Source organism: Ornithodoros turicata, chromosome 6 (assembly GCF_037126465.1).
Source record: "Ornithodoros turicata isolate Travis chromosome 6, ASM3712646v1, whole genome shotgun sequence".
In the NCBI taxonomy this organism is placed as follows: domain Eukaryota; kingdom Metazoa; phylum Arthropoda; class Arachnida; order Ixodida; family Argasidae; genus Ornithodoros; species Ornithodoros turicata.
This window is the reverse complement of record NC_088206.1, coordinates 47996248-48009776: the sequence shown is the minus strand read 5'-3', so window position 1 is coordinate 48009776 and position 13529 is coordinate 47996248. Positions and strand designations below refer to the sequence as shown.

At 46.2% G+C, this 13529-nt stretch overlaps 1 protein-coding gene across 3 annotated transcripts in view; it reads right to left on the bottom strand.

Annotated features, from left to right (window-relative positions):
* Positions 1-2557: 2557 nt before the first annotated feature.
* Positions 2558-13529, bottom strand: part of LOC135396633 (ninein-like protein) — a 212267-nt gene continuing 201295 nt past the window's right edge. For 2 of the 3 annotated variants that reach the window (XM_064627704.1, XM_064627705.1), the window contains exons 16-18: positions 13007-13310; positions 10867-10976; positions 2558-3548 (exon numbers count right to left, since the gene is read on the bottom strand). In XM_064627704.1, coding sequence (XP_064483774.1) covers positions 3339-3548; positions 10867-10976; positions 13007-13310 — 624 coding nt within the window. In that variant the 3' untranslated portion in view covers positions 2558-3338. The remainder of the gene's footprint in view (positions 3549-10866; positions 10977-13006; positions 13311-13529) is intronic. The other variant, XM_064627707.1, reaches the window with a different exon arrangement.

Sequence of the window (13529 nt, the reverse complement as noted above, 5' to 3'; positions counted from 1 at the left end):
TACACAATGTAAGCACAACCAGGTAAGCAACCAATTCGCATAATCAGGGAACATCATCATGATAATTAATAGAATACAGCATATATACTTCCTCGCTTGCTCTCTTTGTATTCATGCTTCTTACCGCCATTTGCAGGTACGCATTCGGCTGCTGTTGAACGGGGCTTCGCCAAGCAGGAGACGATACAAGAGGCTCGCTCTTCCTTCTCATGGGCGTACGGAAAATACAGCTCAGGGGAAATGATGCTGGGAAACGAAGCACCTTTCACAGACTTAACAGAGCAGTTTGCTCATGTCATCAAGGCATACCTGCAGCGCATGTCCCACTTGCTGGGCCATTGCTGTTGCATGATTGCAGGCTTTTCAGGCTTTATGCTTTTCTAGGCTATGCTTTCAACTGTGCATGTTTTTTGTACACTACATAAAGTAAGATACTTTTGCCCCTGTGAATTTGTTGCATGTTTTAAATGCATGCAAGTGAACTCCTAGAGGTGCATATTTTGAGCAAGATTAATGAATTTTTCATGCATGTGTGTTCAACCAGCTTTTAGTGCTTATAAAAACGACCTCTACTTATGACGCATGCATTATTACTTTCTGGAGGTGTTCTGGGAAGTCTAACTTGTTGGCAGACATGTACAAGATACTCAAAAATGTATTTAAGATAAGATAATAAATACTAACGTTAGAATGTAATTAAGATAGAGTATAAATACATGAAAATTAAAGTAATTAAAATAGAGTACAAAATACTTGAAAACGTATCTGAAATACAATTAAGATACTATTTATCCTTAAACGCAAAAAGTCACTGGTCAAAGCGGCGAGTCGAATCACCAAAACCCCGCGCACTACGCAAGCCGCCGCTGTGTGATAGGAGTAATCTAGACACAAGTCCCAAAAAGATGACAAAGAGATACCAGACAAGTCCACTAAGCAAACTTCTAGCACGTCCCTGCTCGACGAGGTCAGAATTCGGCGTCAGGGCACACATAATTGAACCCTCACTGACCAAGGATTAGGACACACGGGGTAGGATCTCTAAATGGAGACCTCCAAGAAGAGCCAATGTCCAGGTCAAGTCCGAGGGACTCAGGAAATTTCCACTGAACAAGCAAGATAATGGAAAGACGAGGCACAGAAAGTTTGAGAGGGAGATCCAAAATATGTAATTAGAGTATTGAGTAGAAAATACCTTAGAATGTATTTTAAATAGAGTACAAATACACAAAACAAAAAGTGTTGGGTAGAGTACCAAAATACCTCAAATTGTATTTAAAATACAGTATTTTAAATACAATACTCCAAATACGTACAAGTCTGCTTGTTGGGCACAGCGTCAGGCCTCAGTCGAACGGTTTGGCCCGTTCTGTCGAAGCATTTGTTTTTAAAATGTTTGCTGCAGACCAGTGATGTCGTCGACGGCGTCCAGTCAACCTGCATTGAACAATTTATGCCATCAATCACGGAAGGTATGACAAGGCTAATCCAAGCAAGCAATCATCGATACCGTGACCAACAAACTGAGCCGTAGATACCACACCTGACAAGCGCACTTCAACGCGCCTGCTGCGTGCCGAGACCATACCTGTGAACTGCAGGAAGTCTAAACTATCACAATGACTCTATCCAGATAACGTACGGCTTGAAGTTTAACGTTTAGATCTTGAGATACGATTCACAAAGTGCCGCGCACATGCTTCAACAGCAACGTTTTGTCACCCCGCTCGTGGACTAATAAATCACATTTATTTGTAAAACCAAGTCACTTACTTGTGAAATGTCGTCCCCGGTGCCTTGCCAGTACGGTCAGAACACCCATAACCACAGCAGGTGGGCATGACACCACAAAAATGCTACGCAAAGGCGCATGCAGATAATGCAGCTGAGTCGCGGACGGCAATGTTTTGAGCTTCCCAAGATGGCGGCCGGTGACCGTACGGTTGCACCCTCAATCCGCTATCCAGCCTATTACTATAGAGATCAGTGGGAAGACCCGGCCTTTGTGGTCGCCCGCCTTTCGGTGCATATGAGCATTCGGATGTTGTGGACGTTTGGTGCTTATGAGCAGCTTCTCCCCTCTTGCTCATTTCCACCAAACGCTCAAAACCACCAACTTTTTTTCGGTGCATATGAGCGTTTGGAGGTTTTGAGCGTTTGGAGGTTATGAGCATTTGGTGCATGTGACGCACAATCGAGGCTCCCAGGAGCTGAACATCCAGGTCAGGTCACCTCGTGTTAGCAGCGTACGAGATTTCGGGAATTTCCACATACTCTGACCATGTCGTCCATGTTGAAGCCGAGCGTAAACGAAGGAAAGGAACGAGTAACATCAGTAACGAGTTACCGATTTTTGTAACTGAATACGTTATTAGTTAAAATTTTTAGAAAAGTAACTAGGTCGTTACTTCATCCCCGAAAAAAGTAACTGGTTACTGGGTAACGAGTTACTTGTAAGGAGTTACGTACAACGCTGCGCCTTCGTAACGGCCACCCAAAACAACATGAAGGTAAAAAGAACATCCCTCATGATAGCTCCTATCAAACAAAAGGACAGTTCACTATCAAAAAGGATTTTATTATCAAAACTTCATGTAGTGCGTTTATATTAATAAATCAGACGGTCAGATCTATCCTCCAATAAATACAGGGCCCGCAGTGGCTAAGGTCCGATAACGGCACACTCTGCAAGAATTGCACTTATTCTGGTCATTAACAGAGCAGAAAATACGTGTGGCGGTCGCACACACATAAAACAAGACATCGTTACGTGTCTTCCCATGGTAAAATGACATCATAGAGATTAACCATGCATGCAGAATGAAGAAATGGATATGTTATGAGTGATACTAGCCTTTTAGGTCACTGCACATGTTCCGTTCATGCTGACTTACAGGCACACATGGTGAACACTATCAGACGGTGATAACGGTCGCGTGACCAGTCCTTGACCTGTTTTTGACGGCCGAAGACAATGTCTACGAATGCGTTCCGCTCAAGATACATCGGTCGTTAGGCTTCTTAACGGGGGCGGGCATTATTACATATCTATATCCAGTAAAAGGGCGTCTATTATATCAATACAGACTAAGCAAATCGAGTTATGGCCGTCGCCCATATATCAGGAATGACTTGCCTTTACAAAACCCCGACACAACGGGCCGTAACATCATCTTTCTCAACTTAGGGTCGAGATCAACAACGCAGTAGGTTTTCCCTATAACAATTAAAAACGCCCTCTCACAAATAAACACGAGGAACATAACATTGCAAAGTTCATATTCTTATCGGTGGCAAAGTTGGTCCCAATGGCTTTCACTCTTCGAGGGATCGGCTTCTTACGCGCAGACGACTCTGGAACCGTTGACGGCGGCCCTGGTCACATCGGCAAGCAGCTGACTGAGTACTTTACACTTGTAGTGCAGACGTGTGACGTTATGCTCGGCGTTACGCCGCTCGTCTTCGGATACTTGCAGGGAACGCAGCAGGCGAGCGTTCTCCACGTACAGGTCCCGAAGAAGCACATCCGTTCTACTGGGTTTGTCAGCCTGTCCAAGAGAGTGACGTTTTAAAAAAAAAACTTCCCAGTGGCCTGTAAAACTAGAAGGCGATTCAGCGACAAGGCCGCTACACTGAGCGAGGTTGCTTTTGCCATTTTCGTTTTGTGGGGGACCACACAGGCAGGGTTTCATTTCAGCGTGTACTGTGATGAAATTATTGTCTGTAGATAATGCAAACATGGATATCAACATATGCGTAACTTCCAGTCTCCCCATGTTTAAGCAGGAGAAGGGAAAGTATCACTACACCTGAACTAAACTTCTCTAAACCACAGTGTAGTCTAGTCGTGTTCCACCTTATGATCAGCACTTCACTTCTGGTGCATTTTGTTCTCGCTGTGGTTAACCTCTCGAAGACAACGTAATGTTTGAAAGATTGTGCACTGTATATATGCAAGAGTTGTTTTCATAGATAATTATACGTGTAATAACAAATGCAATACAGTTCTCCTAGTGAACCCGTGGCGTAATCCTTATGGAGAACATAGATCAGGTATGAGTCAGGATGGCTGAACGCCACCAATGTCTTCCGTATAACAAGGGATGCAGGATTTTGTGTCTCGCTATGTAGCGGCCTTGTCCACAACATGCTCGGGACAGAGATACTCCACTGGTGAATATGACCATACAATTAACGCACTGTGTTCGAGAACATATTCGAAAATGCGGAACCATAAACACAGCGAGAAAACTGGCAATCACACAGCCACGAGTGTTAGATGAGTGCAGTAAAGGAGGCGAATAAGCAGATAGATTTCAGTGAAGCCTTTTCATTTACAATATAAATGTAAAATTTGCAACTGCTAACGGCAGACTGCGGTTGACGGAAGTCAAAGGTGTGTCTTGCGACGTCACTTAGTGAAGTTAAAAAATGGCAGCTACGAGGACGTTTGAGAAAGTAGGAAACCCGATAACACAGAAGAACCTGATCCCAGGTATACATTATTTCAAATCTTCCAGAAGTTTTCCCTCAGTCACTTCCCAATGCGTAACAGCATGCAAGGCGTTAAATAAACTCTACCATGAAGAAGCCTAACCAGGAATATGACTGCAACGAAGTTGGAAGCCGAAGTTACCGTCACTCATTATTACAATGACAACATTAAGCCGAGCCCAGCAGAGTCGGATCTGGGCTTCGCTTCTCGGTAAAAAAAGAAAAAGAGCTCTCTTCCATTTTTTGTCGTGCTTGCTCACGAAGAAGAAAAGGGGCAATTTAGCGTCCCGCATTGTCGCGCATATCACCACCCTCAACAACGTACTACCGCGGTCCTTTGATACTCTCTCTGGTCACGAAACTCCGCCGGAAAGTTAACCTAGGGACCGGAGCTGCCGCGCGGCGGCGCGCGCATAAGCAGCAGGGGGTGACGGTCGTGTGTGGCGCATAGTACCCGTATGTTCGCGCGTGGGCTGAGCTGGCCGTTTTGGGTGGTTTTGGGCACAACAAACCAAATAACGTTGTTCAGCGTAGTTGAATTTTGTTTTACTTTGCGCGTTTACGCGTGTGCAGCGGTATATAGCTCTCTGAGCAGCATAATCAGCTGCGGACGCAGGATGACTTTCAGCGAGCAATTGCTTTCACATACCGACGTCCAAATGGGACTGACCTCAAATTTGCAGCGGCGCTTATAGCGTTAACAATTCGGTACGTGATTTGTCACTTAAAAACGTTGCATTTAGGCAGTTATCTCATCGACACGCTTTACTGTACGTGTTTCGATCGCGTTTGATGTATGAAAAAATGAAGACTCCACCTGCGCTACAGCAATGCACCCAATCCATCTTTTATTGCAGATTTACTATTTTAGGTATACCAGAACTCCACAATACTGCTATTGCAACGTGGTTCCCACACCATGCAGGTTCTAATTAACTACATTTTATGATTATATTATAGATTTTATGAATCCCGAAACAACAGTGATCACAGTCAGTGGCACTGGCAATGAGGACTTTATATCACAGAACATCAATGGCCGTGAGTGACTGGGCTTTACATCATCAATTATGATAATCGGCAAAAACAATGTTCCAGGGTAACTCATGGAATGACCAAATGTCTTACGGCCTTGGATGGCCAGACTTATTTGCACTGTTCACCGTCATTGATGAATCTTTCCTGCCACCTGCAGTAGGGCGTGATTTGGGAGTAGGCAGGTTAAGCTTCTTGTTCTTTTCGCGGGAAAAGAAGTGCAGCCGACATCTCACAAAAAAAAAAAAAAAAAAAAAGAAGCACTTCAGCTGTTTTCTGGATGTAGTGCGCACTGCATCCAGCGCTAACACCCGTACATGTGACATACATATGAGGTACATGTGACATCTTGCTGGTTGCACGGACCTAGCTGTGCCAACTTTCTCTGCAGGGTGTACTGCTTCTTTTCTGTCTCTCACAGCTTCCGCTTTATTCGGTCAAGTTTTGCTTTTATGCACACATGTGAATCAATCCGACAGGAATTGTTGCAGGTTTCACTGCAGGCTAGAAAAGATAAAGTCATGAACGCGTCTTATTATGGCCTCTTATTGGCTGCATTGCACTCATGTGTTTACAACAGACAAGTTTCAACGGGTCCCTATGAATAGCAACGCACATTCTGTTCTGATGCGCCTAGCTGTCTGTCTTGAACGCAGGGTTCTCGTGTTCCAACGTCGATGAGAGGCGCCGAGCTTGTACCACCACTACTCGCACGTTTTCTTTTCGAGGACAGCTTCGCTGTTGGCAGCCTCCTCGTTGCACGAGTTTTAGGCTTTGGGGTGCTCAAGTATTGCGGACACCCGTCAAAAATTCGTGGCACGGCCTCAGGACGCAGATTTGACCTATCGCGAGGCATGGTGACCCTCTCTTTGCTTGCGGTGCCACTCAGAGCTACCCGTGTCACGAGGAATTCGTCCGCTCTGACGATGTCGGATACGTCAAAGTGCTTCTAGCAACATGCGTGTCCACTTTGACTCGAAGCTGGAATGCGAGTCTTTTTTCCGAGGTATGGAACGCTTCCACTTCTCTCGATTGATGGCATCAATCGGCAACGCGAAAAACGATACCTTTTCACCAGAATTATCATATCCCGAGCGACGCGCCGGGACACAACACGTCTGCGGCATGCATAGATTAGCCGAAATCTATTCACAGTCTAAGGATGCACGTGGATTTCAGGAAGAAGCGTCTACACTAGTCAAAACGCAGGCAGAACAAGCGGCATTTGCCCGTATCAGCTGGCGTTTTCTCCCCAAGTAGCGACGCGCGCGCCTCCGCGCGGCGGCGGTTTGCACTAGGCAAACCTGACCTATTGTTCTCCGACGGAGTTTCGTGACCAGAGGGAGTATCAATGGACCGTGGTACTACGGTGCTGCGAAGCGGCAACGTTGGAGCGGCGTATTCCGCACTCGAGCGGCACAAGCGGCCGCTTCATCGAGGAACTACCCGCTTCCGTTACGACAACGAGGAGAAGGAGGAGGGTCGTTGAGGGAAAACTGGTGCGGTCTGCCTGTGTACTGTGACGGCACGTTCCACCCGTTCCGTTACGAAGCGGAGTTTGTCTGCAAGGGCCCGGCGCACGGCGGACCACTCTCCAGCCGATCGGGTTGACGTCTTGAGTCTCGAGCCACGCGATTGGCACTCCCGTCGCCTCACGGAGTAACGTCAACCTCCCCCGCTCTCTTACCGGAAATTGGAAGAAGTGCGATGGATTCCAAAAGCGCGTGCAGATTAAAGACCTCTCCCGTGCGCTTGAGATCAGCTATGATAATTATTCGTGCGCGAGAACGCACACGCCAAACCCAGAAACGAAAAATTTATAAAGGGTCCTTGCACTCCTCGTAAAAATGATAAGAGGAAAAAAGTGACAATCTGGCTTCCTAGCTGCTCTAGATTTGACAGTTTGCTTTTACTGCGATATTTCTCTGACATTCATCAGCACTAAAGTTGTCATCGCGACTGACTAAACCGATTACACGTACTGAACTTGCGGAGGACGGCACACCTTTAACTGATGGCAAAATACAAATGACCGCCCTCATAGGGCAATCCTCCACCGAATCGCGTGCCTGTCACGTGGATTCTGCTTGCCTAGCCAATTGCAAAACGTGGTTTGAGTTGCTTGACGTTTCAGATACGTAGCGTTATTCGTCGCATCGTTGCTTGCAGTGGAATGTTCTACTCCATTACCGTGGTTTCGCCTTCTGTGCCTTCGCAACACATATTGATAATGATGATAGGTTTACGTATCGAGGCAACTTTCATCGTGAACGACGACACGCTGGTGGGTCCATGGAGTCGGTTTGCTCATACAGGCATTCTTTAAAGGGACAATTCGCTCTTGACTGATCAGATCACGTATTTTTGCTGGAAAGGGTAGTGCGTGTTATACTTTACCAAGGTGCTGCGTTACCTTGCGTGAAGTTGTACGGTATAATTTAGTAACGGCGTCACAACGCACTGGAAATCACGCGATTAGAAATTCCCGCGCACACAGCCGTATGCGAGACGTCGTGACACAGCACTGTGACGTTACGAGGGCGTTCGGGCTCCTGTTGGCTGTCATCCTCGCTCCCACGTGACCACCCCAGGGTGAACCCAAGTGAGCGCATGAGAGGTTCTCTAGTTTTCTCTTCCCCGTCGATCTGCCTGCGCTACAAGCTCTCACGGCGGAATACAGATAAGTTTGGAAATACAATGATATCGTGCGAAACGTCTTACATTATAGGAGGGTTGTCAAATACTCCTACCACGTACATTTCATTCAATTAGCTTGGGGAGCGACCTTTAATGTGCGCCGAAATCCCACCACACTGCGTTTAAATGAGCAAGAGCGCTTCGGACAGCTCGAAGCCCTGCCAAATTCATGAAGCAGGGTGATTCATGAAGCAGGGATTCAGGGGTGATCGTACAAAATATTCTCGCTGAATGATGTGTTATGACTGCGCAACTCAATTTACAAAGAAGCCCAAAAAATACCGCCTTGTGTGAAGTATTACGACCTTAAAAGCGCTGCTGCACGATCTGCTGCCGTGACATAAGAGCAGCGTAGCGAGGAACCGTCGCGCCAGATCGGCACTCCCATCGCGTCACGTAATGACGTCACTTACTCTCACTTGCTCATTTGTACTCTGCTTCTCACGTGCTACACTACGAATCTACGATTAATGTTCTTGCCGAAGAACGCACAGTACTTCTCCTACAACACATCGCAGTGAAAACGAAAAAAAAAAAAAAAGAATGGCGGTCCATTTCAACTGCCGGAGTGTCGTGCAGAACGTGAGACACATCTTGGCGCTTTCGTACTTGATGGACAACCCGGATGTTCTGTTTATACGTGCTAAGCTAATTTATGGCTCCGTACCTGACACAGGAAGACTTCCGCCCGTGATGAGTTGTGTCGGGATGCAGGCGGTCCATCGTGAGCTTTATGAAAGGGAAACACGCGAGTGCGTGGCAGCTAACCTCGTTCGCCACTTACGGCGCGTTGCGGCTTGTTCTAAGTGGATGTGGAAAAAGCGCTGCCGTCCCTTCTGTTGCCGTCACTCCCACCACACTCAGTTGGCAGCTGATAATACACTGTTAAAACAGAACTTCACCACATAGCACGCTCCTAGTCAACCACCATTCCGAATGATATCATTATGTGTCCTGATTTGTTCGAAACAGGGGAAGGCGCCTATCTGGGACTTGCATAATGAGAATTGATAACTTGCATAATGAGAATGAGAATGAGAGACTTGCAATAAGAGCCTAGCCTCGCATTTTCTACAAATCGGGACACAGAATGCTATCATTCGGAATGATGGTTGGCTAGGAGCGTGCTATATGGCCAAGTCCTGTTTTAACAGTGTAGGGAGCTACGAAGTTACGGCCTGGTATCACGGGTTTATAGGGATCCAGTCATCGTCGCAATATGCTTGCACAATCCCTTTTTCTGTCTCGCCCTGTTACAGCAGCAATCCTTCGCTGTCTACACTCTTTCAGTTAGATCACTGCTGTTTTCAGTCGCTCACTGCCAGGCATTTTAAATATCATCAGCGGCAACAGGCGTTCATTCTGAATGGAACTTATCCAGTCATACGACCAATGACCAATTTGGACCAATGACAATTCAAAGGTACACTCTTAAAACAAAGCTTCACCACATAGCACGCTAAAGGCCAACCACTGTACAGAGTGATATCTCTATCACTTTTTATCTGTGGAAAGCGCGGGGCGTACGCCTTTCGTGACAATTAACATTTTTGCACAGTGTGATGGGGGTGTCTATAAGTGTCACAAAAAGGCGTATGCCTCTCGTTTTCAACAAATCTGGGGAGAGAACGATGTCACTCGGGCTGATGGTTGGTTATAGGAGGGTGTTATGTGGTGAAGTTTATTTTTAAGAGTGTACCCATGAAAATGATCGTCTTTGGCAACACGGAACTCATGCGCGATAACGTTGAGGTGCGTGGCGTCAGACAAAACAGCAAAACTTCGTCATTTGCTCCCATGTGTGGCCCCAGAGAGAGCCGCCACAAGTGGCAGAGGAAGTTATTTGCCACGCGCTCGCGTGTTCCCTTTTATTAAGCTCACGATAGTGCACCTGCTTCCCGAAATAGTGGAGGAGGTGAGCATCTTCGAGGCAACCGTCCGTGACGTCACTTATAACTAAAGCAAAGGATATGCCCAATGTTTTCATCTCAGGACGGTGTTGGAATTCCGTAGAGGGATGTAGGGGGTGACAGCGTCTCCCCTGGCTTTTCGAGCTATTTTTGCCTTTGTGGCAGGTATTTTGGTAGGGCGCCTTTGGGTGCTGGGAAATCCATTTTCCGTGACATGCTGGCTCGTCTCTACCACTCTTTTTCAATGTCTGTTCGAATTCCCCGCAAATAAAGATGAAAGGTATATGCAAAGTTTAGAAATTACTCCTTTTTAACTATAAGGGAAGGACCTTAGGTTGAGAGCAGCCGATATATCGAGCATTGACTGTTCTTCTTCAGGGCGTCTTTAAATAAAGCGACAAATGTGACAGCGTGTGGTTGTCTCCTGTACGGTAGGCCACTGCGTGTGCTGTTGACAAGTAGGCAACAGTTCGAACGGTACCCGGACGGCAATTAATGTGGCGATAACCGAAAGTTTCTACGCAACACAAAGACTTCGATCCATAACGTATCTTCCCACCTGATGTACTGGCGTTTAATTCACACTGGCTGCGCCACGTATCGCCTGCTACTATAACAAGGAAAAGGCTTCGTTGAAAAGTTTGAGAGGCAACAGATAATTGTTATGCAAGCTAGAAAATTCAGCGGCCACTGAAGCGTTCTAGAAGAAATAATCCCGTTCCATACCCACCTCCTGGGCGACAGTGGCCTGGAAGGAACCCGGCCATTCTTGGCTCAGCGTGCTCTGTCCATGTTTGTGCTGTAGTTCGGCCTCCAGGTTTTCGATCATATGCTCCTGCTCTGTTAGAGGGCAACCCCCGGGTTAGTGGCAAAAGCACTCTCCTTTACGTGCGGGTGTTAGTATGCACGTCCCCAATATACTTCCCCCATCACAATGCGCGAGACGGGTGCTCTACAGACGCAATATGGATATTCGTTTACAGTGTCAATATAGACCAGAATTTTCGCCACTGCGCGGTCATTTTGTATTGACTGTGGCGCCACGATGTGGGCATTTCCTGTGGGGACTGCGGACGCTTCGGCTCAATCCATTGGCGAAGACGTGCGCTTAGGATATAGCACGTTATTCGGACACCCAGCTGGTTTTAAAGATGCATAAGTGTATGCTTTTCTATATGACTACGAGCGAAAACCGAAGTCAGCCAGAGGTGTGCTACTAATAAACTTCTGCGATGCTGAAAGTGCTATATGCGGTTTCCAGTTTGTTGAACCATACATTCTATAGGTACATAGTGAAGCCCCAACCCAAAGCTTTCGCAGTGTGGCAAAAGGAACTATAACAGTGCGACTATAGTATATTCAATGGATAGTTTCTGTCATATCATGTTTTTGTCTTCTCATTTTTTCACCTGTCAAGCTAACTATTCCTCGTATTCACTGTTCTCATTTCCAATTAAGTATCACCATTCTTGAATACCGGAATACATATTCCTGTAACATATTTGCATTTGCGGACATTGAAACTTGTCTCACGGGAAGGCTTGCTGATTAGTGTTGCAGTGAATAAAGCCAGGATTGCTTTAGAGAACTAAATGATAAGTACGCGTGTTACAAAAAACAAAAAGTATTGAGTAGAGTACCACAATACTGCAAATTGTATTTAAAATACGGTATTTTAAATACAATACTCCAAATACGTACAAGTCTGTTATCACTAATCTGTGATATGGATATGCTTGAAAACCCTGCAATGTTGCGTGAACAAGGTTTTCAGCTGTGCACAATAGGAATTTCGTACTTTGCGAAGAACACCGGGCAGTTAGCCGTTCATCCTGAGTTAAAATTTGCTTGAAATTTAAATAACGACAGATAATTACGGAAAGATTAATTGGTCCAAGCACTGGGTGCTGTGTACACACTTTGCATTAAAAGGTGTAATGAAATAATCTTCAGAGTTAATACAACAATGTGCGCTGGATGCAGCAAAATTAATGCGTTATTAAGTACTGCACCACACATTCATTAGGGTAAATACGAAGAACACTGTTCATCAACATGACAGCGTAGTTGTTGTTGGAGTCAACCACAGTGCAGTCCCGTCAAGACAAATATATGTTGTTCATTGAGGGGAACAACCGTACGAAAATACTACAAATCAATATCGCGCATACAAGGAACTTGCATTCCGTCCGTTTCTCCCGCAGTCTCCACGCCGTCCGTGCCTGCAGGTGGCACGCTGTGGCGAGAATAAGGGGGGGAGTCTCGTTCGCGCTGGTTCGCAGCAAAAATTGTGGTCTATAGATGCCGTACACAAGAACACGAAATGGGGCATCAGATAACAAGCCCGATGGCCACTGGTGGCAAACAAGGAGAAAGCGATGAAGCAAAGATTTGCAAAGGCAATGCTTTGCTCAAAGATTTCTACTTGTGTGTGTAAAGACCGGTACGTTGTTGGGATTCCATAGTTGGAAAAGAAGGCTATAGCAAAAGTGGAAACCACGGCACCAAATAGTTAGGTCTCCTGAAGTTTTGAAATACCTCCTCCTAACCCTGAAAATGATTATACGAAATTACGCGAACACCTGTGTTAGGCACCAGGCGGAACCGCGTGAAACCACTGCCATCCTTTGATAACTCTTTCGACAAGACGTTCCTTGACATGTAAAGCTGTGTCGGAAAACATGGGCCACAGAAAGTATGGTTTCGTCAAGAAAACGCTCGATGAAGTGTCCTATTGCTGAAAGTATCTATTCTCCTTAAGAGAGCATGTGCTGGTTGGAACATACAACATACACAACATACCTTCCCCTCAAGTACTGGTCGTATATCCCCTAAAAATCTGTTGGCGATTTGGGAGAATAGTTACTTACTGAGCCTTCGTCCTTGCTCCTCCTGCAGGTTAAGCTTGAGTCGTTCCTGCTCTTGAATGTGAAGAGACTCGAGGTGCGTTTCGACGGTCGCCAGTGCCTTGGCCACCATACCGGCCAGCCTGTTCTGGAAGCCAGCAGCAGACGCGTCACCGCCACCCCGTGATACACTCCGGAACAGGGTGCAGATGTCTTGAGTGAGTTCGGCCGCGACAGCGTCCGGCGTTTTCCCTTGCTGGTTGTGCCCAACCATAGACAGATGTCTCTCGAGATTCATGTGAAGCTCCCTTTCGAGGTCGCTGCGTGCCTGCAACAGTATACCGTTTCGCATGTGTTTTTGGGCGTCGTACGTACTATACAGTGAGAACTAGTTGCCTATTTCCTCCCCAACGACGTTCAACACCCTAATAGTGGAGCTAGCCTGCATGGCTGAGCATACTGCTTTCAATGTTTAGAAAGACTAGGAGAACAGACAGTATACATATTATCACCATCGATCCTTTCTACTAAGCTACAAATATTCTCA